This window comes from Saimiri boliviensis, chromosome 5, assembly GCF_048565385.1.
Source record: "Saimiri boliviensis isolate mSaiBol1 chromosome 5, mSaiBol1.pri, whole genome shotgun sequence".
In the NCBI taxonomy this organism is placed as follows: domain Eukaryota; kingdom Metazoa; phylum Chordata; class Mammalia; order Primates; family Cebidae; genus Saimiri; species Saimiri boliviensis.
This window is the reverse complement of record NC_133453.1, coordinates 38,152,025-38,178,036: the sequence shown is the minus strand read 5'-3', so window position 1 is coordinate 38,178,036 and position 26,012 is coordinate 38,152,025. Positions and strand designations below refer to the sequence as shown.

The 26,012-nt window shown below is 38.7% G+C and overlaps 1 protein-coding gene across 1 annotated transcript in view; it reads left to right on the top strand.

The window, feature by feature from the left end:
* The window catches only part of FAM117B (family with sequence similarity 117 member B), a 130,016-nt gene that overhangs the window by 74,157 nt on the left and 29,847 nt on the right, over positions 1 to 26,012 (top strand). Inside the window, exons 3-4 of the mRNA XM_039470100.2 lie at positions 11,567 to 11,659; positions 12,895 to 13,008. Coding sequence (XP_039326034.1) covers positions 11,567 to 11,659; positions 12,895 to 13,008 — 207 coding nt within the window. The remainder of the gene's footprint in view (positions 1 to 11,566; positions 11,660 to 12,894; positions 13,009 to 26,012) is intronic.

Below are 26,012 nucleotides of genomic sequence, written 5' to 3'. Positions count from 1 at the left end.
TTCAGTTGATATGTTTCTTCATAGATGAAATGTGCTTTTTTGTAGCCAGTAGATTATTGGGTCTTGTTTTTATTCATTCAGTCACTCTGAGTGTTTTGACTGGAGTGTTTAGTCCATTTTCATTCAATGTTACTACTTGAGTGAAGACTTTACTCCTGCCATTTTGTTATTTGTTTCCTGGTTGTTTCATGTCTTCTCTTCTTTCCTTTCTTCCTATCTTCTTTTTAGTGAAGGTAATTTTCTCTGGTGGTATGATTTATTTTCTTCTTTTTCATTTTTAGTGTATATATTGTATGTTTTTTTATTTGAGGTTACCATGAAGCTTGAAAATACTCTTATAACCCATTTTTTAAAGCTGGTAACAACACGGTTTGCAAACAAACAAGCAAAAAGAAAACTAATAAAAACTCTACACCTTAACTTCCTTTCCCTGCTTTAGATTTTTTGTTTCTATTTATTTTTTATTTTACTATGTCTTGAAGAATTCTTGTAGTTATTATTTTTGATTGGTTCATTGTTTAGTCTTTCTACCTAAGAATAATTTGCACACCACAGTTACAGTGTTAAAATATTCTGTGTTTTTCTGGGTTCTTACTATTACCAGTGACTTTTTTACGTTCAGATGATTTCTTATTGCTCATCAATGTCTGTTTCTTTCTGATTGAAGTACTCTTTAGTATTTCTTATAAACTAAGTCTGATGTTGATGAAATAACCCCTGGCTTTTGTTTGTTTGGGAAAGTCTTTATTTCTCCTTCATATTTAAAGAATACTTTTGCCAGATATACTATTCCATGGTAAAAGCTTTTACCTTCAGCACTTTAACTATGTCATGCCACTCTCTCCTGGCCTGTAGTTTCCACTGACAAGTCTGTTGCCACACGTGCTAGAGTTCCATTACATGTAATTTGTCTCTTTTCTCTTGCTGCTTTTAGGATTCTTTCTTTATCCTATACTTACTGGGAGTTTTATTAAGTGCCTTGAAGTAGTCTTCTTGTGGGTAAATCTGCTTGGTGTTGTATAGACTTCTTATACTTTGATATCCATATCTTTCTCTAGATTTGATATTATCTGATTGAATAAACTTTCTACCCCCATCTCTTTCTTTATCTCCCCTTTAAGGCCAATAACTCTTCAATTTGCCCTTCAAGGCTATTTTCTAGATCCTATAGGCATGCTTTATTGTTTTCTTTTTCTTTTGTCTCTCCTGACTGTGCTTTCAAATAAACCATCTTTAAGCTCACTAATTATTTCCTGTGCTTGATCAGTTCTACTACTAAAAGACTAATGCGTTCTTAAGTATGTCGGCTGCATTTTTCAACTCCAAAATTTCTGCTTGATTCTTTTTATTTCTATCTCTTTGTTAAATTTATCTGACAGAATTCTGAATTCCTTCTCTGTGTTACCTGGAGTTTCTGTGAGCTTCCTCAAAACAGCTATTTTGAATTTTCTATCTTAAAGGTCACATATCTGTTTCTCTAGGATTGGTCTCTGATTCATTTGGTGAGGTCATGCTTTCGTGAATGGTCTTGGTGGTTATGGATGTTAGTCTGTGTCTGGGCATTAAAGAGTTAGATATTTCTTGTAGATCTTACCTGTCCTTCTGGGGAGAGCTTTTCAGATACTTGAAAAGACTGGGTGTTGACTGGGTGCAGTGGCTTACACCTGAAACTCTAGCACTTTGAAAGGTTGAGGAGGGCAGATTGCTTCAGCTTAGGAGTTTGAGACCAGCCTGAATAACATGGTGAAAACCAATCTCTACAAAACAAACAAACAACAAACTAGCCAGGTGTGGTAGAATACGCCTGTAGTCTCAGCTACTTGGGAGGCTGAGGTAGGAGGATTGCTCAAGGCCAGGAAGTTGAGGCTGCAGTGAGCCGAGATGGTGCCATTTGTACTCCAGCCTGGGTGACAGAATGAAATCCTGTCTTTAAAAAAACAAAACATAGCTGTTGTAATCGAAGCTGTGTCTTTATTAGGGTACACCCCAAGCTCAGTAATGTTGTGATATTCTCGCAGAGTTGTAGATAAACTGCCTTGACAATCTTGGTTAAGATCCAGAAGAATTATCTGGATTACAAGGCAGAGACCCTTGCTCTGTTCTCTTTCTCTCAAACAGTGTTTTTCTCTGTTCTGAGCTGCCTGGACCTGGGGGAGGAGTGACACAAACACTCCTGTGACTACTACCACTGACTGCACTGGGTCAGACCTGAAGCCAGCACAGCTTTGGGTCTCACCCAAGGCGTGCTATAACTACTATGTGGTTAGTACTTATGGTTGCTCAAGGCTCTGGGGCTCTGCAGTTAGCAGGTGGTGAAATCAGCTAGGTATGTGTCCTTTCCTTCCTGGTGGTAAGTTTCCCCAGGCCCTGGGCATGTCCAGAGGTGCTGTCGGGAGCCAGGGACTAGAGTCAAAAACCTTAGAAGTCTGCCTGGTGTTCTGTTGTACTGCAGCTGAGCTGGCACTCAGACCACAAGATGCAGTCCTTCCCACTCTTTACTCCCCTTTCCACAGGCAGAGGAGCCTCACCTTGTAGCCATCACTACCACAGACCCACAAGTAGCACTGCCAGGGCACTGCCAGTGTTCTCTTAATTCCCAAAGGCTTGTGGTTAATGCTGCCTGGCGTGGACCTCACCTTTTAGGGCAGTGGTTTCCCCTCTGGCCCAGGGAAGGTCCAGAAATGCCATCTAAGAGCCAAGGCCTGGAACCGAAGACCCCAACAGCCTGCTTGGTGTTCTACCCCACTGTGGCCAAGCTGGTACCTAAGGTGCAAGACAAAGTTCCCTTTATTTTACTTTTTCCTCTGCTTCTCTCAAGCAGGGGTATTTCCATAGCTACCATAGCTGGGAACATGCCGAGTCTCACCTGAAGCTAGCAAGTCTCAGAGTCTTATCCAAGGTCCACACTGCCTGGCCATGACTGCTGGTTTCTCAGGGCCCACAGACTCTTTAGTCAGCAGGTGATGGGTCCTGCTGGTACTGGTTCCTTTCCTTCAAGGGAGCAAATTCCCTTCTGGCCTGGGGTATGTCTAGAAATGTCCTCCAGAAGATAAGGCCTAGAAAGGGGGCCTCATGACTCTGGTGTCCTATCCTCTTTTGGCTGAGCTGGTATCCAAGATGCAAGACAAAGAATATATGTCTTTTGGAGCTGTGAACTGCATAGCCTGCGGTTGGGTGGCACCAGCACTCCCTTGGTCGTCCCTGCTCATATGTCAGTAGGTCATGTGTCCCCCAAGTCCACTGGCTCTGAGCCCAGTTCAACATTAGGATTTGCTCAGGAGTTGCAGTCTCCATGGCCTACCCTGACTTTCAAGTTTATTTGGGGCTGTAGAGCACTTTAGTCTGCAATGATGTGGCTTGGTGGAATTCAAGTTTTGGCCATGGGGTTGGAAATTCCCCTCTGGCTAAGGCTGATTTAAGTACTCCCTCTGTGGGTGGGTGTCAGCTGAGTGCAGCCCGATTTTGCTTTGTGCAGCGATGGCAGCACTGAGTTCAGTGCATTACCTCACAATTGCTGTGCTCTCCCTCTCCCAAGTGCATACCACATAGCTTGTTGCAGTGGCAAGGGGGTGGGGGTGGGGGAGATGAATGGGGCATTGGCTATTCAAACCTGTCTTTCCTACCTTCTTCCAATGCCTCGTTTAGTCATATGAAGTTAAAACCAGGTACTGTGTGTGCTCACCTGATTTTTGGTTCTTGTGAAGGTGCTTTTTTTGTGTATAGATAGTTGTTAAATTGGTGTCCTTCTGGGAGGAGCAGTAAGTGCAGCCTTCTATTCCGCCATTTTGTTCTCTAGATTCCAGTACAATACCCTTTTTCCTAATTTCCTTTTTAGATATTTGTTAATGTTTGGAAGCACATCTGACTTTTTTTGTTGTTGATTTTGTATCCTGCAGCTTTACAGAATTTGTTAGTTTTAACTGTTTTGTGGAGTTTCAGTGTTTTCTATAATAACATAATGTTGTGTCCAAATGGGACAATTTTAATTCTTGTTTTTCCAATTTGGAGGCTATTTATGTAGCCTAATTGTCCTGGCTAAGACTTCTAGTAATGTGTTGAATAGAAGTGACAAGAGTGGGTAATCCTTGCCTTGGCCCTGATCCTAGAGAAAAAACTTTGTTTCTCATCACTGGATATGGTGTTCGCTGTGGGCTTCTCCTTTATGAACTTTATTATGTTGAGATACTTTTCTGTTATTCATGATTTGTTTTTAATCATGAAAGGGAGTGAATTTTGTAAGATGCTTTTTCTGCATCTGTTGAAATGATCATATGTATTCTTAATTTTGTTAACGTGGTTTATTCTATCAGTTGATTTTTGTTTATTGAATCATCTGATTTTTTTTTTTAGTTTTGTTGGGTTTGCTAGTATTTTATTGAGGATCTTTGCATCTATATTTGTCAAGGAATAACAGTTTTTAAATGACATTAAAAATAATTTTGAAGATGTACTACAAGTTTCAATAATGAACCTGGCCCTATGTGCTCAACTCACTGATGCTTCCCCAGCAATCTATTGTTTGGAATGCTTTTTCCATCATTTGACTGGGTGACTCATACTCTGGTTGTATCTCCTTATTCCATAAAACTGTGCCGACCAACATTCCCTGTCTTTCCAATTCTTCGTTAGATGCCTTTCTTAGGGGACTTCTGTCATCATATGTATCATAATTAGCTATTTATTCCTTTTCTCCTAGAAGAAGCTCTTTGAGAATAAGAACTGTATTTCCTCTTGACCTCCAAATGTTAATCCAGTGTCTGACACATTATTAGATACTTTAATATAAATCTTGTAGTACATAAGACAAGACTGAACAAAATCAAAACATGTTTTAATTAAAACTCAATTTTACTTTTAAATCAATACCTAAGTGTCCTGTAATCAAAGCACAGCTTCTTAGTTGAGCAAAGAAAGAAATTCTCTTTTGAATTAGTAGTATAAGTAAAATTGATGTCTTTGCTAGGTATTTTTTTCCTGCCCTGAGCATCTCTGCCCTGAGCATCTTATCACTAAAGTGAGCAAAGCTGTCTGTTGCTCTTTATGCTTATTTTTATTTGTCTCAGTAGTTAATACTGTTACTCTCATCCTCTTTAATTTGTTCTTAATAAATCTATAGGAATCTTTTACATACCTTCTTTAAATTAATTTTTATTTAATTTAAATTTTCTTTAATTTTTATACTTAGAATTACTGTCATTTAATAATTTCCATGAATTTTTTTAACTTTTTATTTTTAGAAAAATCTTAAGTTTACAGAAAAGTCGCAAGGATATTAAGTACCAGTATACCTTTCACTTGTATTTACCAGGTAACATTTGCCACATTTTGCTTTATTTTTGTGTCTGGATGTACAATTATGTTGTTAATTTGCTAATCATTAGTAAGCTGCAGACATTCTAACTCTTAACTATTTCAGCATGTATATGAACAAGGACTTTTAAAAATACCAACAGAATTATCAAATTCAAGAGAGTTAAGATTGATATAATACTGTTGTTCATTATGTGGTTTATATTCCAAATTTTTCGGTTGCTCTGATTATGTTCTCTGTAGCAGTTTCCCCTGTAAGCTAGGATCCAGTCAAGGAGCACACTTGGCATTTACATGTCATTTCTCTTCAATATCCTTTAATCCAGAGTAGTTCCTCAGTCTTTTTTTTAACACTGAGTTTTTGAGTCTTTCATGACATTAATGTTTTTGAAGTGTATAGAGCAGTATTTTTTGTATTTGGTTTACAGTATATATTCCTCTATGATAAGACTCAGTTTAGTGCATTTTTGTTAGGAATACCATACGTGGTGTATGTTTCTCTCTGTGCCTGCCTGTGGATCAGTAGGTACATGAAGTCAGTAATGTTAAGTTTGATCCATCAGAACCCTTTGTAAGTAATAAGTAATTTGTGGAGAAATATTTGAGCTTATAAATATTCCGTTCTCCAAGAAACATTCATTGGTTTTTAGCATTTGTTGATGATTATTACTTAAGTCAGTTATTACTGTAGTATTTCCAAAGTGATGACTTTGTAGCTCTGTCATTCTTCTGTATTGATTTGTTGGTCTAATACTTGCTAATGGAGGTATTTGTTTTTGGAATTGTCCTAAACGGAGTTCATAAAATGTCAGTGGAAATGACCTAAGGTTTTTTCCTTTTTATTATGAAAATGTTAAATGTACAAAAAAACTACAGCTGTAATTCAAGAGTTTTAAACATTAGTCATATTTGCTTTACCTATCTTGTATGTGTGTATGTGTTTGCTGCAATTTTTGAAAGTATGTTGCAGATATCATGACACTTTTCTCTCTCGATATTACAGTATGTATCGCCTAAGAATATTTTCTGTATAGCCGTAATAGCATTAGGTCATCTAAGAATATTAACAATTCCATAATATCATGTAATAACCAGTTTATGGTAAAAATTCCCCAGTATGTCCTTTTTTTTAATGACCCAGTCTGACATTTATATATTGCACTTCGACCCAAAAGGACCCAATTCGACATTCATATATTGCTGTTGGTTTCTCTTAAGTCTTTATTAATCTAGAACAGGTCATTCTCATACTTTTTTCTTAATTACGTTAATTTTTCTTTTTTTTTCTTGAGATGGAGTCTTGCTCTGTAGCCCAGGCTGGAGTGCAGTGGCATGATCTCAGCTCACTGCAACCTCTGCCTCCTGGGTCCCAGTTCAAGAATTCTCCTATCTCAGCCTCCCAAGTAGCTGGGATTACAAGCATGAGACACCATGCCGAGCTAATTTTTGTGTTTTTAGTAGAGATGGGGTTTCGCCATGTTGGCCAGTCTGGTCTTGAACTCCTGACCTCGTGATCTGCCCGCCTCGGCTTCCCAAAGTGCGAGGATTACAGGCGTGCACCACCACACCTGGCCTACGTTTTTTTGTTTTTTTGTTTTTTTGTTTTGTTTTTTTTTTTTGAGACGGAGTTTTTACGCTCTTGTTACCCAGGCTGGAGTGCAATGGCGTGATCTCGGCTCACCGCAACCTCCGCCTCCTGGGTTCGGGCAATTCTCCTGCCTCAGCCTCCTGAGTAGCTGGGATTACAGGCACGCGCCACCATGCCCAGCTAATTTTTTTTTGTATTTTTAGTAGAGACGGGGTTTCACCATATTGTCCAGGATGGTCTTGATCTCTTGACCTCGTGATCCACCTGCCCCGGCCTCCCAAAGTGTTGGGATTACAGGCTTGAGCCACCGCGCCCGGCCTACATTAAGTTTTTATCCTTCACTTTGGAAAGAAACTAAACTTTTGGTCTTACAATTAGCCAGTAATTTTTGAGTTTTGGCACCACACAAATATCCTGTTCTTTAGTCTCTTTTACCTAATAGTTTTAGCTTCCATTGACGATTCTTGCCTAAATCAGTTACTTTCCTGGAGGTTGCATGTGCCGAAGCACACAACATCACACACAAACACAAGTGAACAAGAAAAACTAATTTTTTTTGGTTACACACAAGATGTCATATTCTATACATTTTTCTGCAACCTTGCATTTCACTTAATAGGCGATTACCTAAATTGAGCGATTCCCTCTTATCTCTAAGGATTCCTCCCCTGTTACATAGGGAGAGGGTATAAACCCAACTTTTTTTTCAAACTATTTTTGAGAGTCTCTAGTAAGATCTGAATTTAATACTGAGCCAACATTTAAAATGCAAGGATAAAAATTTAAACAATTTTTGGATTTGGAATTGTATTTATAAAGCAGCTCATCATGATTTTAGCCCAAAGTTTTCATATAAATAGTAATATGAAATGTATGAAGGAGTTGGGTTTTTTAGTTTAGAATATAAAAATAATAACACCTATAGACATTTACACACATAGATTCCTATTCTTACTCTCCTTGTTAGCTGTCACTCAGAGACATAGTAATCTGTAGAATCCTCAAAGAACCAGATTTTGTTTCTCCCCACTTGTAATGTTTTATAAAGGTCTATTATCATTTCCACTTGATTATAATGTACAAAAATATTTTCATAAAACGTATTATATTTTGGCTGGGCACGGTGGCTCACGCCTGTAATCCTGGCACTTTGGGAGGCCGATGTGGGAGGATCACGAGGTAAGGAGATTGGAGACCATCCTGGCCAACATGGTGAAATCCTGTCTCTATTAAATAATACAAAAAAAAAAAATGAGCTGGGCCTGGTGGCACATGTGGTAGTCCCAGCTACTTGGGAGGCTGAGGCAGGAGAATTGCTTGAACCCTAGAGGCAGAGATTGCAGTGAGCCGAGATTGCATGACTGCACTACAACCTGGGTGACAGTGCGAGACTCTGTCTCAAAACAAACAAACAAACAAACAAAAAAAAACTTACTCTGTTTCTATCCTGTTTTAGTTTTTTACTTGAAATTTTACTTCAATTATTACTTGAAATTTTTTTCATCAAAAAATTATTTACATTCTTTCATATAGCTTTATGATTGTAGAGATAACAAAATAAGTAATGACTACTTGGCATAATGGAATGGAAATAATAATAAACATTTACTGAGTGAATGTTTTATTCTTGGCACTGTGCTTAAAAATTAAATCCTTCACATATACTAACTCCTTTAATTACCTTATAATTTTAGTAGGTAGATGACATTATTCCTTTTCCTTTTTCTTTCTTTTTTTTTTTGGAGACAGGGTCTCGCTCTGTCACCCAGGCTGGAGTGCAGTGGAGGAAGCATAGCTCACTGCAGCCTCAACCTCCCAGGCTCAAGCAATCCTCCCACCTTAGCCTTTTGAGTAGTTGGGACTACAATCGTGAGCCACGATTCCCAGCTAATTTAAAAATTTTTTTGTAGAGACGAGGTCTTCCTACATTGCCCAGGCTGGTCTTGAACCATGTGATCCTCTAGCCTTGGCCTCTTAAAGCACCGGGATTACTAGCATGAGCCACTGTGTCTGACCTAACGTTATTCTTATGAATGAGGAATTTAAAAATTCATACAGGAGAAGCATCTTGCCTAAGATACAAAAAAAATTTTTTATTTTTATTTTTGAGATGGAGTCTTGCATTGTGGCCTGGGCTGGAGTGCAGTAGCATGATCTTGGCTCACTGCAACCTCCGCCTCCTGGATTCAAGTGATTCTCCTGCCTCAGCCTCCCAAGTAGCTGGGATTACAGGCGCCCACTACTATGCCCAGCTAATTTTTTGTATTTTTAGTAGAGACAAGGTTTCATTATGTTGACCAGGCTGATCTCAAACTCCTGACTTTGTAATCTGCCTGCTTTGGCCTCCCAATGTGCTGGGATTACAGGTGTGAGCCACCACGCCTAGCCCCAAAATGTTATTTAACTGATCTGAAACTTAAACATGTTTACCGTGCTGCTTATTCACAATAGAAGAGACATGGAATCAACTTCAATGCCCATCAACAGTAGACTGGATAAGGAAAATGTGATACATACACAATGGACTGCTATGCAGCCATAAAAGTAAATGTGATCATGTCCTTTGCAGGGACCCAGCTGGAGCTAGAGGCCATTATCCTTAGCAAACTAACACAGGAACAGAAAACAAAATACTGCATGTTCTTACTTATAAATGGGAGCCATGAGGAGAGCACATGGATACATAGAGTGGAACAGCAGATGCTGGGGCCTTGTAGAGAGTGGAGGGTGGGAGGAGGGAGAGGATCAGGGAAAGTAGTTAATGAGTACTAGACTTAGCACCTGGGTGACGAAATATCTGTACAACAAACCCCATGACACGAGTTTACCTGTTTACATGTATAATCATTACAAGTACCCTTGAACTTAAAAGTTTAGAAAGAAAAAAGAATTCATTTGCTAAGATTTTAAATTTTGTAGTATTAAGATAATTACTTTGATTTTGGTTTTTGCTTTTGACTTTATGCTCTTTGGTCCTATTTACATGTTGATCTTTGTGACAGGTATTTTAACAATGGACTTAAAGAGCCTGTGGACCCTAATATGAAATATTATAAGTACAGTAGGGGTCACCTCTGGGATGTGTGACATCAGTTGGTTAACCTCAATGTGAAACTGGAGTTTAGGGTGAAACAGGGCATAGAGTGGTGATGGGAAGTTGACCAAATTGTAGCCCTTCCTTTTGATTCGGTGTATTTAAGGCTCCTCATCAGAATGGAGTCCTTTTAGCTATAAGGAGGAGATCCAGACGTGGGACATGATTAATTAGAATCACAGTTTCTTTATTTTTGAAAACTTTCTCTTTTCTTCCCCATTTGAAACTAGACCATTTTATAATTAGTGATTGTACATTAATGGTGTACAGGATATTAAAACTGTGGGCAGTGTTTTTTGGTATTTTTTATTATTTTGAAGAGGCTATCCAGTCATTCATCTAGTGCAAAATAGAAAAGGTGCAGAAGGGTATACACTAAGGCTCTTTCTCCCCAGAGATAGCCACTGGTATCAGTTTTCTTTGTTACCATGTATTTTCTTCCAGGTATAATTTACATACACATACATTATTTTTCACAGTCCCATATAAAGGCAATTGCTATACACACTTGTACTGAACCTTTAGGTTTTTCACTTACCAGTTTATTAGGGAGATTATTTCATATCTGTATATTGTGAATTTCCTTATTTTTTTTATAGCTACACAGTACTCTGTTACAAAGGTATACCGTAATTTATTTAGCCAAGCCTAAATAAATCTAACTTATTTACATTGTTTCAGTCTTACTTGTAAGAACAGTGGTACAAGGAATAATATGCAAGTCATTTTGTACATAAAGATGTACATTTGGTATCTGTGCAGGATAAATTACTAAATAAGGGGTTGCTGTGTCAGTTTGTGCATTTAAAACTTTGATAGCAGGTGCTGAATCTCCCCCCATAAAGACTCCACACCCCCACTAACAATATAAGAGCGTTTATATTAGCAAATTGCTCAATCTTAAAATGCTTCTCTTCTTAGGGGTGAGGTTGAGCATAGTTTCATGTGCTAGGAACTCGTTTGTATTTTCTTTTCCAATACACTCTTAAAATTCTGGGTTTGGTATAACTACTTAAGGTCTAACATTTTTGAAGCTATTGTCTGCAGATACTTAAGGCAAGACTAGACATAATGTAGAAGTTAATATTATGAGCTATGGAGTCTTAGATTTATTTCTTGGCTTTGCTACTTCTAGCATAAGACCTTAGGCAACTTACAGTGTTACGTCAGATAAAGCATATGAAAGTGCAGTGTGTAGCATGTCAGAACACAAGAATGTTAGCATGCTAATAATAATAACTAACATCATTAGCTATATGTTAGTTAACTATAGTAAGTACAGTTAGTATATATCGTTAACTTTGTTCCATAAATGCTTTATTTGTAGTATAATTATAATTATGTAAAAATATTTTTTTTCCGCAATAAAAATGAAGCATGCTAAAATATTAATTGTAATTGATACCAGTTAGGTAACTGGTGCTAGGACAATTTTGAGTAATTTGTGTTATTTTAATTATTTTTAATATCTAATTTTTCTGTAATGGAAATGTGTTTTATAATAGAAAATTATGGTATACATTGTTGTGAAATGATTTTTGTTAAAGTATGCTTCCCCTCTTTTTTCATTACAGACAGAGAGTGCATGGGCTGAAGAATATGCTGAAAAGAAGAAAGGGTCTCACAAGCGCTCAGCATCATGGGGCAGTACAGATCAACTTAAGGAGGTTAGAAAAATGGTTCTAAGGTAGTGGGTGTGAAAATACAGTCCTTTTGTTGGCTATTTCCTTGATGTTGGGGCAGCAAGGATTTGTCATTTTCCATTGATTTCTTTTTTCTTTTTGGGTTGTGAAATAACAGAAAAACAATTACTGTGTTGATTTCATAAAGGTTAGAGTAGGGATATTTATTTATCACTTACTTGATTATGTATTTTTGTCTTTTTTAAGAATGTTCATACCTGTCAACATAATATAAACACCAGATTTTAAAATTGTAACAATACAACAAATTCACATTTCTTCTTCTTCTTCTTTTTTTTTTTTTTGAGACGGAGTCTTGCCCTGTTGTCCAGGCTGGAGTTCAGTGATGTGATCTTGGCTCACTGCAGGCTCTGACTCTCAGGCTCAAGCAATTCTCATGCCTCAGCCTCCCAAGTAGCTGGGAGTGCAGGCGTGTGCCACCACACCCAGCTAATTTTTGTGTTTTCAGGAGAGACGAGGTTTCTCCATGTTGTCCAGGTTCATCTCTAACTCTGGACCTCAAGCTGTCTGCCTGTCTTGACCTCCCAAAGTGCTGGGATTACAGGCATGAGCCACTGTGCCTGGTCACATGTATTATTTTTCTATATGTGGTGGTATTTCTGAAATTTAGTACTCACTATAACCAGGATGATTATGGCTCTATGCTATGATTACCATTTTCTGTGTTGCTAATTAATGACATTTTCATTTCACATATAATGTAGAAATACAAAAATTCAGTCAAAGAATAGTAAGTGATATTCATTGGAATCGCATTTGTTATTTAAAGATGATATCTGTGAATATATTTCATGGCTTGAGTTGATTTTTAAATACTGCCTAATTTTTGGAGCTGTTGAAAGTTAGGTGTTCAGTAAAGAAATCTAAGTTGAAAGAAAAACTTACGTAAGGGCAATGAGAATGATTGTTATTTTTTGAATTCTTCAAAAAAACTGTAATGTAATTTATTCTAAGTGCTGAAAACTTTATTTGTGTAGTGCTTGGGAAGCTTGAAGGCTGAGAACAGTTTTGGAACATAATATGCATACGTACATGTGTACATATGTATAAAATTACGAACAAAAAATGAGACTTTGTGATATGGTTCAAAAATTCAAAGGACTTACTAAGGGTGAGTTTTACTGGTTTTTACTAAGCAAGGATGTGTTTTTATTTCGTGTGGAAAACACTCTGGCATACTTGCTGTTTTGCCTTTTCAGATTGCAAAATTACGCCAGCAGTTGCAGAGAAGTAAACACAGCAGTCGGCATCATCGAGATAAAGAAAGACAATCTCCATTCCATGGCAATCATGCAGCTATTAACCAGTGTCAGGTAAGAGTACCAATACCACAAAATCCAGAAAAGGAATTTGTTGTTTTTCTGGTAATTTGTTATTTAATTGGGAATTATGTAGGACAAAAATGCTCAAAAATATATTTGAAACAGTGATTTAAATACTGAATCACAGTCTTTTTAAGAAAACAATATTAAGTTGACAAAATAATTTCCTTTAGTGATCTAAGTTGATATAACTACTTATCTGTTTTGATTTACCATATTTTTGTCTTTATCAATTCAATGTATTGGAGGCAGAATGATACAGAAAATCAAGCATTTGGTATGGAACAGACCCTGGCTGAATAACTTACCCTTTCTAAGTCTCAGTTTTCTCATGTGAAGATGGGGATAATAATACCTGTCTCATAGAAGTCTTTTGATAGAGACAAACCTTTACTTGTTTTGATTTTTTTTTTAGTAGAGCCCATGAACTGTTTCTTCAGTGGCTAATCCAAGGAGCACTTCTCTCTAACTGAATTGAAATTAGATGAGATCTCCTGGCAAGGAGAAAGCAAGTTTATTTCAGGTCCTTCAGGATCTTTAAAGTCCCAGAAGTGAAGCTTTGGGAATAAGGCTAGATTCAACTTACTATGTTAACAATAAAGCAGCAGGGCCTGGAAGGTAGAGGGAAAGTAGAAGGCTTAGTTCTGTGACTCTTGGATTGTTTTTTAATACTTGAGTAGGCAAACTTGTGGCCTGGAAACCAAGAACGGCCCACCATGTGTTTCTGTATATAAGGTTTTATTAGAAAACAGCTTGTTTGTTTTGTTTGTTTTGAGACAGGGTCTTGCTCTGTCATCCAGGCTGGAGTGCAGTTGGGTGATCACAGCCCACCGCAGCCTCGACCTCCTGGGTTTATATGTTCCTCCTACCTCAGCCTCCTGAGTAGATGAGACTACATGTGTGCACCACCATGCCTGGCTAATATTTATATTTATATTTTTTATTTTTTTGTAGAGATGGGGTCTGTCTGTGTTGCCCAGGCTCGTCTCTAACTCCTGGCTTCAAGTGATTCGCCCACCTCAACCTCTCAAATTGTTGGAATTACAGGCATGAGCCACTATGCCAAGCCAAATTAATAGTTTGATTGTAGTTTTCAGTAACATTTTTTCTGTATATAAGATATTTTAATTAAAAATATGGTTATAAACTAGTATTAGTGTATACTTAAATGTATACTTAAAAACCCATACAAACTAGATTTATTTCTGGAGAAATAGAAATTTTAAATTGACAGAGTAAGAAATGAAAAATTTGTAAAGACTAATAACTTTAGAATTTGGAATATTAATTAAAAACCCAGTCTCCTGACTCTCAATAGGCCGAAGACCCAGATGATTTTACAGATGAATTTGCCAACTTTCCCTTTCTTCTTAATTCATTCGTAAATAACTAGTATGTGTTTCTAAAAGATAAGGCCACTTTTTACGCCTAATCCTTCCTTATTTTTACTCCAAGTAGAATAGAGATTAGAATGGGATTTTATTGAATTAAGTGGCAACTTTTAGAACTTTAGAAGTTTCTGAAGTGATTATTTTTAGAAGTTGCATTAAAACCAACAATTTAAAAGTGGTTGTTCAAATTTCCATTTTTTTCTTCCTGCAAGTTGAATTTACTTAATAAGATTATTGGAATTTACCTGAAATTTATGTTTCATTTAAAAACATTTCCTTTGCAGGGAAGGTAAGAACAATAAAACAGAGAAACTTGAAAAATAATTCATCTAGTTTGAGTTTTGTACACTTGACACATCAAGCATCTTAACTGTTTCTCTCATTTTGTTTAGTGTTATCAGTCAACTACAAGTCAGGCACATGTGCATCATGGTAGTAATGACAGTAGTACTCATGTTTAATTGAAACTCTTAGGCCGGCCGGCCACAGTGGCTCACGCCTATAATCCCAGCACTTTGGGAGGCCAAGGTGGGTAGATCACTTGAGGTCAGAAATTCAAGACCAGCCTGGCCGACATGGTGAAACCCCCCTCTCTACTAAAAATACAAAAATTAGCCAGGCTGGCAGGTGCCTGTAATCCTAGCTACTTGGGAGGCTGAGGCAGGAGAATGGCATGAACCCAGAAGGCAGAGGTTGCAGTGAGCTGAGATTGTGCCACTGCACACTCCAGCCTGGGCAATAGAGTGAGACCCCCATCTCAAAAAAAAAAAAAATTAAAAAATTAAAACATGAAAATAATTTATATTAAGTTATTGTTTTGGTGGGTTCTCTGTCTAGTGGAGAAAAGTGCCACACGATACATGTGTAGTTTTGAGGCCATTCGTCAGCCCATACAATATTTATTAATCATCTGTCCTATGACTATGATACTCATTACGGGATGTGGTGATAAGGAAATATTGTCTGTCCTCACCAGTTCTCATATTAAAGAGATATGAGTAAACAGTTATAACACTGTATAATCAATGTGTTGATAGGGAGAATTCAGAGTGCGACAGGAGGTATGTTTATTTGGAATAGGCTGGAATCATCTTGAAAGACTTCTCAGAGAAAGTGGTGTCTAGCTGATCCATGAAAGATAATTATAGCAAGTCTTCTAGAGGTGGAAAAAGTCATGTATCCAGGTAGGAGTAGTAGTAAGAGATTAGGCCGGAAAGGTAAATAGCAGCCAAACCTGGAAGTCTCCATGTTCACTTGTTAAGACATTTAGACTTCAACCTAGGGGCACCAGGGAGCTATTTTTTTAAATGCAAGATACATGACCATTTTATAATGGTCATTATGGGGTCAGATATAGAATGAATTTGGAAGAGACAAGATTAGAAGTAAGGAAATAATTTAAGAGTAGGATTTAGTGATCCAAGTAAGAAATGATGGCCTCCAGTAGTGGAGAAACTTTTGAACTGGTGAGAACAGACAAACTTGAGTGATATTTAGAAGGTAAGAATAGTTTAATTCTATTAAAAAAGTACTTACTATGGCAAGCATTTGGATATATTATTGACATTTAATCCTCATCTTTAAGGTCGTTTAGGTGTTGGTTCCTTCTGGGGTTTGTTAATCTCTTCATTTTATAGACAAGAAAATCAAGGCCCAGAGAGGTCAAGTATATTGTTTAAGGTCACATGAGATGGCTGGAATTCTAAGCTAGGCATTCTAACCTCAGAGTCTGAGGTTTTTAAACTCTGTGCTAGCTGGTGGTTGATGATATTTGAGAAAAATAGAGAGATGAAAGTTAAGGATGATGCCAATTTAAACTTTTAAAATATGATTTAAGGACAGGCGTTGTGACTTATGCCTGTAATCCCAGCATTTTGGTAGGCCAAGGCGGGTGGATTGCTTGAGCCCAGGAGTTCAAGACCAGCCTGGGCAACATGGCAAAGCTCCCTCTCTACTAAAAACCCAAAAATAAGCCAGGCATGGTGCTGCACACCTATAATCCAAGCTACTCCGGAGGGTGAGGCACTAAAATAGCTTGAACCTGGAAAGCGGAGGTTACAGTGAGCTGAGATCACACCACTACACTCCAGTCTGGGAATAGAGCAGGACTTGTTCTCTAAATAAATAGATAATGAAAAAATAAAATCGGATTTAAAAATTTTACTTACCTCAAGACCGTGTATAAAAGTAACTCAAAATGTGTCAAAGATCTAAATGTTAAGAGCTAAACCTAAAAGCTCCTAGAAGAAAATGTAGGCATAACGTTTGTGACATTGCGTTAGGCAGTGGCTTTATAGGAATGACACAGAAAGCACAAGCAAGTAAAGAAGAAGATAAATTGTACTTCATCAAGATTAAAAACTTTTGTGATTCTAGGGACATCATCAAGAAAGTGAAAAGATAACCCACAGAACAGGATAACCCACAAATCATATATCTGATAAGGCATTTGTATCTAAACTACATAAAGAACTTTTGCAACTCAGTAATTGAACAAAAGCAATTAAAAATGGGTACAGGATTTGAACATAGAGTTCTCAAAGGAAGATGTACAAATAGCCAATAAGCACATGAAAGGATTCTCAGTATAATTTGTCAGTTGGGAAATGCAATTCAAAACTCCAATGAAATACCACTTTATGTGTATACATTAGAATGCTATAATTTAAAAGACAGATAATAACAAGTGTTAGGAAGGAATGTGGAGACATTGGAACCTTCGTGTGTGTGTGTGTGTGTGTGTGTGTGTGTGTGTGTATGTATGTATGTATATGTGTGTGTATATATATTTTTCTTTTTTCCCCCATTTTTGGCTATAAGCAATATATATATATATATATATTTCAACTTGTATTTGTTTACTTTTATTTTTTATTAATTTGATTTAACTTTATTTTATTTATTTATGTTTTAGGGATGGAGTCTCGCACTGTCGCCTGGGCTGGAATGCAGTGGTGTGATCTCGGCTTACTGCAACCTCCACCTCCTGGGTTCAGGCGATTCTCCTGCCTCAGCCTCTTGAGTAGCTGGGATTACATGCGCCCACCACCATGCCTGGCTAATTTTTTGTATTTTTAGTAAAGACAGAGTTTCACTATGTTGGCCAGGCTTGTCTCGAACTCCTGACCTCATGATCCACCCACCTCATCAGCCTCCCAAAGTGCTGGGATTACAGGCATGAGCCCCTGTACTCGGCCTAATTTTTTTTTTTTTTTTTTTTTTTTTTTTTTGAGACAGAAATTTGCTCTTTTTGCAAATAGGCTGGAGTGCAGTGGTGCAATCTCAGCTCATTGCAACCTCTGCCTACTGGGTTCAAGTGGTTCTTCTGCCTCAGCCTCCTGAGTAGCTGGGATTACAGGCCTGTGCCACCATACCCAGCTAATTTTGTATTTTTAGTAGAGACACATTGTTTTTGTCTGCTCAGCTGCCACAACAATGCACTGCAGACAGGAGGCTTCAAGAACAGACGTTTATTTCCTTGCAGTGCTGGAGGCTGGGAGTCCATGGTTGTTTAGGTGTTGGTTCCTTCTGAGGCCTCTCTCCTCGCCTTGTAGGTGGCACCTTCTTTCTGTGTCTTCACATGAGAGTCTGTGTGTGTCTGTATCCTCATCTCCTCTTCCTATGTGGACACCAGTCAGATTGGAGTAGAGTCCACTCAAAGACCTCATTTTAACTTAATTTCCTCTTTAAAGATCCTGTCTCCAAATACAGTTCCATTCTGGGGTGTTGGAGGTCAGGACATCAACATAAGAACTTAGGGAGCACAATTCACTCCATAATATGTGGTTTCACCATGGTGGCCAGACTGGCCTAAACTCCTGACCTCAGGTGATCTGCCTGCCTCAGCCTACCAAAGTGCTGGGATTATAGGTGTGAGCCACCACACCTGGCCTATTCCCTCCCTCCCTCCCTCCCTCCCTTCTTCCCTTCCTCCTAGCTTGCTCGCTCTCTCTCTCTCTCTCTCTCTCTCTCTCTCTCTCTCTCTCTCTCTCTCTCTCTTTCTTTCTCTCTTTTGTCTTTCGTTTTCGGAGTCTAACTCTGTTGCCCAGGCTGAAGTGCTGAAGTGCAGTTTCACAGTCTCAGCTCACTTCAACCTCTGCCTCATAGGTTCAAGCGATTCTCCTGCCTCAGTCTCCTGAGTAGCTGAAACTACAGGCATGTACCACCATGCCTGACTAATTTTGTGTGTGTGTGTGTGTGTGTGTGTGTGTGTGTGTGTGTGTGTGTTTATAGAAGAGATGGGGTTTTACCATATTGGTCAGGCTGGTCTCTAACTCCTGGCCTGAGGTCTACCTGCCTCAGCCTCCCAAATTGCTGGGATTACAGGTGTAAGCCACTGCGCCTGGCTGGAGCTTTGATATATCAGTGGTAGGGATGTAAAATGGTACAGTTGCTTTGGAGAACAATATGGCAGTTTCTCAAAAGGCTAAACATGAAATTGCCAAATAGCCCAGCACTTCCTCTCCTAGGTATATACCCAAGAGAACTGAAAACATACGTCCACATAAAAACTTGTACATGTGGGCCGCGTGGTGGCTCATGCCTATAATCCCAGCACTTTGGGAGGCTGAGGTGGGTGGATCACAAGGTCAAGAGATCGAGACCATCCTGGTCAACATGGTGAAACCTCGTCTCTACTAAAAATACAAATAATTAGCTGGGCATAGTGGTGCGTGCCTGTAATCCCAGCCACTCAGGAGGCTGAGGCAGGAGAATTGCCTGAACCTGGGAGGTGGAGGTTGCAGTGAGCCAAGATCGCGCCATTGCACTCCAGCCTGGATAACAAGAGTGAAACTCCGTCTCCCAGAAAAAAAAAACAACTCGTACATGTAAGTTAATGACAGCATTATTCATAATAGCCAAACCATAGAAAAAACCCAGTGTCCATTAGCTGATAAAAGGTTAAATAAAATGTGGCATATCCATACAGTGGAATTGATTTGGTCATGAAGAATGGAAGTATCAATACATGTGACAACATGGCTGAACCTTGAAAACATTATGCTGCCTGGGCATGGTGGTTCATGCCCATAGTCCCAGAACTTTGGAAGGCCAAGTTAGGGGGATCACTTGAGGTCAGGAATTTGAAACCAGCCTGGACAACATGGCAAAACCCCATCTCTACTAAAAATACAAAAAAATTAGCTGGGTGTGGTGGCATGTGCCTGTAGTCCCAGCTACTCAGGAGGCTGAGGCAGGGGAATAACTTCAACCTGGGCAGCAGAGGTTGTAGTGAGCCGAGATCATTCCACTGCACTCCAGCCTGAGTGACAGAGTGAAACTCCATCTCAATTTAAGAAAAAAAGGAAAATATGCTAGTTTAAAAAAAAAACAAAACACACAGACACAAAAGGGCCCATGACATATGATTCCATTCTTAGGAAGTACCCAAAATAGGCAAACCCGTGGAGATAGAGAATAGATTGGTGGTTGCGCAGGGCCGGGAAAGTTGAGGAGAAATGGGGAATGACTGCCAACAAGGGGTTGCGTTTTGGTGTGCTTTGAAAATAGATTGCAGTGATGATCACACAACTCTGTTTAATACCATTGAAAAAACAAAGTTAGCTAGGTGTGGTGGTACCCATTGTAATCCCAACTACTAGGGAGACTGAGGCGGGAGGATTATTTGAGCCCAGGAGTTCAAGACCAGCTTGGGCAACATAATGAGGCCCGGTCTCTTAAAAACAGCAACAACAACAAAAACCCCATAGTTGTACAATTTAAATGGGTGAATTTTATGGTATTGTACATTATATTTTAGTAAAGCTGTTAAAGAAATGTCAACCAATATGAAAAATAGAAATAGATAAAATGCAAATATAGTTGTCTAGAAATAGTAAATCAGATTAGTTGCTAAGAAAGAACCAAAAAAGTAACAAGGAGGTTAACAGTGTAGAGGTTTTTTTCAGTTGCTTACACAGCTTGCTCTGAGGTCAGACTGTTTGGCTTGAAATCTGAGTTCTGCTGCTTGCTAGAGGCATGAAGTTCCTCACCTTCTCTGCATAATAATACTAACTGTTTGTTGTGTTGTCCAGAGGCTAAAATGTTATAAAACTCTTTGTGCAATTCTAAGCACATAGTAATTTCTCAGTATCTCAGGCCATTTGAGGGATGACCTCAATGTGAAAGATGTGAACAGACTTGGTTTCCTTGCCAATTTCTCATTAAACTTTTTGAAGCTTTTATTATTGCAAAAGTACTTAAAATTTTAGAAACTAAGAAAAGTCTAATAGAAAAATTACCTCTGAAGAATTTTTAGTGAAATAAAATCCAAAGACTTGCCCTCTAAAAGAGAGCTGTATTTCTATATTTCTCTCCCCTATTCCTGACATTTTTTTCTTTTAAGTGTTTTTTTCTTTGTATTCCTGAGAGCATATCATATGTTAGATTATATTGCCTTTTTCTATTTGACATGGAAAATTGTTTGTGAGTATTACAAATGCTTCATTTTTGCTGTCTTAGGTTCTGTAAAGCATTTTCCTAGTTGGGGTTATTTAGAATAAATAATGGATCCATTTTGTGTGTGTGTGTGTGTGTGTGTGTGTGTTTGCACACGCGTGCTTAAAGCTTTTTCAATATCTTCTCAAGATAGATTTTTATATTATTTGATTAGGAAGCTTGAGTATTTGGGGGATTCTTTGTTTTTCTGACAGACATTTTATAAGTTATTACAGTATTTTGTTTGGATTTCACAATATGCAGAAGATGATTTTTACTGGGAAATTAGCCTCTTAACAATGAAGGGACAGTATTACTCTTAGGATACTGATATTGTCTACAGCTACTAGTTAACAAAAGATCATTTTTCTTGGGCTTACAGTTAGAAAAGAATTCTCACATACTTTTTTGCATGTGTTTTTCCCCTGGAAATTCAGGGGATGTTATTCATTAGGAAGAATAAACACTGCCAGGTTTCTTAGAGGAGAAGGTCTTTGACATTTCACAGGTTTCCCCAAATGACAAAATCCTCAGATGCTTAAATGAAACTGTCTCATTAGAAAATATAGCCACCACATGTCAGAATTATTAGATTGCCTGTTAGAGTCTGATGTAAGTAACAAGAGTGAGAGTCACATAAACTAATTTTGAGGTGAGAATTTAAAAAGTGTCCGTGTGTTTTCTACCTGTTGTTATAGCCTCAAGCAAGAAAGCCCTCCCATAGGATTTTCTTATTTCTTCATCTGGGCCAAAGACACGTGTTAGCCCAAGAGGGTTTGAGAGCCAAGAGACAGTGAGGTAGAAAAAGAGAGAAACTTACTTTTCTCTGAGGAATGGAAGGTGCATTGTAATTTAAAAATAAAATTACTGCCTTGCACTAAAATCTTGGGATGTCAGTCCAAAACAGGACATGAATGCTACTTAATTTTTAGAATTTTTCGGCCATTTCAAAATTGAGAGAATAGATATTTCTGCTGTGACCTTTTTTACAGAGTATAACTACAGCTTGGAAGAACTGAAAAAGTAGATACCCAGATGAGACGGCAGTGATTGCTGGGAGACAGAAATGAAGTAATAGTGACAGGATATTAAGAATCAAGGCAACGTGGTGGTCTCGAATCAAAAGCCTTTAAGATAGGAAAGCTTTTTTTCAGGTGCTTACTAATTTTTTTTTTACCATTCTAAACAACAGTTTTCAGCTGGGTGCTGTGGCTCATGCCTATAATCCCTGTGCTTTGGGAAGTCAAGGCAGATGGATCACTTGAGCCAAGGAGTTTAAGACCAGCCTGGGCAACATGGTGAAACCCTGTCTCATCAGAATATACAAAAAATTAGCCAGGTCTGGTGTTACACACCTGTAGTCCCAGCTACACAGGAGTCTGAGTTGGGATCATCACCTGAGCCAGGGAAGTCAAAGCTGCAGTGAGCCATGATTGCCCCTGCTGCACCGCAGCCTCGATGACAGAGGGAGACCCTGCTTCAGTCAGTCAATCAACAATCAGTCAGTCATCAGTTTTCACCTCCCTTTGGTTGTGTTAGGGTTTCTGGCTAATTTTTCTCTCATGAAACTGTTGAATATCATCTTACTTGCCTACCAAAGCACATTTTCAAAAAAACAAAAACAAAAAAATGCTATTATCTCTGTCCCCTACTCAGCTACTGCTTATCACTAGTGTACCACAGATTAGCCAGTGCTAGGCTGCTGATGGGGCTTGTGGGAAGTGAGGGAAGTGATTGATTTTTAGCGTTAAAATAAAAGGAGTAAAAATCAGGAACTGTAAAATTTAAACGGGAAGCTGACTGGGCTAGTTTAATCAGTTGACCTCATTTATAACAGGTATACCTAACTTTTAAGGGATACCTAAGTCATACGTGGACTGAATCTTTTAAAATAATTCTTCCCACGTTTTATTATTTATTTCAGCATATGACTGTCTCTAGGAAAGAACCTAGAGACAATATTAAGCAGATAAAGATCCTGTCATCTTTTTCCTCTATTTTTTCTATTATCATATAAAATGGACATTTTTGATTGTACAGTTTTATGAATTTTAACATGTATGTAGAGTATATCACTACCACTATAGTCCAGATAAAACATTCCCTCATGCTCTTCCTTTGTATAATCCTTCCCTATTCCTTATCTCTTGGAAGCACTGCTCTGTTCTTCGTCACTCTAGCCCTATGTTTTTCAGAATGTCATATAAATGGAATCGTACAGTATGTAACCGTTTGAGACTGTCTTCTTTCACTCAACAATAGTGCCCTTGCATTTCCTCTAAGTAGTTGTGTGTATCAATTGTTTAATTTTTTTTTTTTTCTTTTGAGATAGAGTCTCTATAGCCTAGAGTGGAGTGCAGTGGAGTGATCTCGCCTCACAGGAGCCTCTACCTCCTGGGTTGAAGCCATTTTCTTGCCTCAGCCTTTTGAGTAGCTGGTACTACAGGTGCATGCTACCCTGCCTGGCTAATTTTTCTAGAGACGGGGTTTCACTGTGTTGGTCAGGCTGGTCTTGAACTCCTGACCGCAGGTGATCTGCCCGCCTTGGCCTCCCAAAGTGCTGGTATTACAGGCATGTGCCACCACACCCAGCCAGTTTATTCCTTTTAGTTGCTAAATAGTATTCCATTACATGAATTTCTCAGAATTTATTGATATTAAATTCTTGTTGAAGGACATCTCATCTTGATTTTAATTTGCATTACCCTAATGAACCTCTTTTCTTTCTTTTTTTTTTTGAGATGGTATTTTGCTTCTGTTGCCAGGCTGGAGTACAATGGTACAATCTCGGCTCACGATAACCTCCGTCTCCCAGGTTCAAGCGATTCTCCTGCCTCAGCCTCCCAAGTAGCTAGGACTACAGGCGCATGCCACCATGCCCAGCTAATTTTTTGTATTTTTAGTAGAGACTAAGTTTCACCGTGTTAGCCAGGATAGTCTTGATCTCCTGACCTCAGTTGATCTCCCTGCCTCGGCTTCCCAAAGTGCTAGGATTACAGGCGTGAGCCACCGCTCCTAGCCATGAACATCTTTTCTTATGGTTATTTGCCATCTGTGTATCCTGTTTGGTAAAATGTCTATTCAAATTATTTGCCCATTTAAAAATTTGCTTGTTTGTTGCTACTGAATTTTGAGAGCTTATTAGACATTCTAGACAAAAGTCCTTTGTTGGATAAGTTACAGATGTTTTCTCCCAGTCTCAACTTCTCTTTTGTTCTCTTACTTTCGTTCACAGAGCAAACGTAAAAAAATATTGTTGGCTATATGTTACTATTTTCTTTCATGGGGATTACTTTTGATGTCATATCTAAGGTAGTCTTTAAAGAAACAACTTTGAGACTTGAATCAGAACAACCTACTTATAATTATCACAATAGATCACAAGATTTTATTTTTTCTCTCCACTCATATTTGTGGAAGTGAGGACATCTTTAATGGAAATGGAGAATTTATCAGAAAAGGATATCTATTCAGACTGTTTTGAATAAAAATATTTCTGAATTATCCAAGATTAGTGAAGTATTCATAGAGAATTTCTGATTATCAAAGGATAGGAAACTACTTTTAGGAGAATTTAAAAAATTTCAGAATATAAAAATTAAGAATCACATACTTTCACTCTATAGGGATAACTTTTCAATGTTTGGGGACATTTTAAATTTGGTAGGATGTAAATTTAGTCAAGCATGTTGGCACACACCTGTAATTCCAGCTACCCAGGAAGTTGAGGCAGAAGAATTGCTTGAACCCAGGAGGCAGAGGTCGCAGTGAGCCAAAATCGTGCCACTGCAATCCAGCCTGGATGACAGAGTTAGACTGTCTCAAAAACAACAACAAAAAGCCCCAGTATGTTTTGTTGTTTTCTTTGTCCCTAACTTTGAATGTTAATATTTTGTTAACATTGTTGAGATTGTCCAAAGAATGATTTTTAATGGTCTTGTTGTATATCATATTATGGATATTCTATGCTTCTCTATGCTTTATTTTGCTTTCTTTTCTTTCTCTCTGTCCCCCTCCCGTCCCCTCCTCTTCTTTCCTTCCCCTTTCCCCTTTCCCCCTTTCTCTTTCCTTTCCTGACAGGGTCTCAGTCTGTCACTCAGGCTGTAGTGGAGTGGAGTGACCATGGCTCACTGTAGCCTCAACCTCCTGGGCTCAAGTGATCCTCTCACCTCAGCCTCCCAAGTATAGCTGGGACTACAAGGCATGTGCCACCATACCCAGCTGATAATTTAAAAATTTTTATAGAGACTTGGTCTTCCTATACCACCATACCCAACCTGGTCTTGAAGTTTGGTCCTCAAGCAATCCTCCTGACTCAGCCTTCCAAAGTCCTAGAGTTATAGGTGTGAACCACTGTGTCTGGCATCTGTATTGTTAATCATTGTTATTTTTCCATTTTTCATTAATATATACCAGGCGTCCCCAAACTATGGCCCACGGGCTGCATGCGGCCCCCTGAGGCCATTTATCTGGCCCCCCGCTGCACTTCAGGAAGGGGCACCTCTTTCATTGGTGGTCAGTGAGAGGAGCACAGTATGTGGCGGCCCTCCAGCGGTCTGAGGGACAGCGAACTGGCCCCCTGTGTAAAAAGTTTGGGATGCCTGATATATACCATTGAGATGAACAATGAATAACTTGTCATCTCCAAGTGGTTTTTCAGATTAAAAGACAACAAATTTAAAATCAAGTAAATTAAATTTGCTGGGCATGGTGGCTCACACCTGTAATCTCAGCACTTTGGGAGTCTAAGGCAGGCAGATCACTTGAGGTCAGGAGTTCGAGACCAGCCTGGCCAATGTGGTAAAACCCTGTCTCTAGTAAAAATCCAAAAATTAGCCGAGCATGGTGGCAGATGTCTTTAATCCCAGCTACTTGGGAGGGTGAGGCAGAAGTATCATTTGAACCTAAGAGGCAGAGGTTCCAGTGTGCCAGGATCACACTACAGCACTTCAGCCTGGTCGACAGGAGACTCTGCCTCTAAAACAAAACAAAAAAAAAGAGGGGTGAGGGGAGAAAGGGCGGAGCGGGGGAGGGGGGAGAAGGGGTGGGGCCAAAACTGCACCTTGCTGCTTTTTTGAGCAGTTATTCATTCCAGTGATTAAAATTGATTGTGCAGAATATTCTAAGAGGTTAGAAATTGGTGTGTATAACTACATTTTTTTGTGA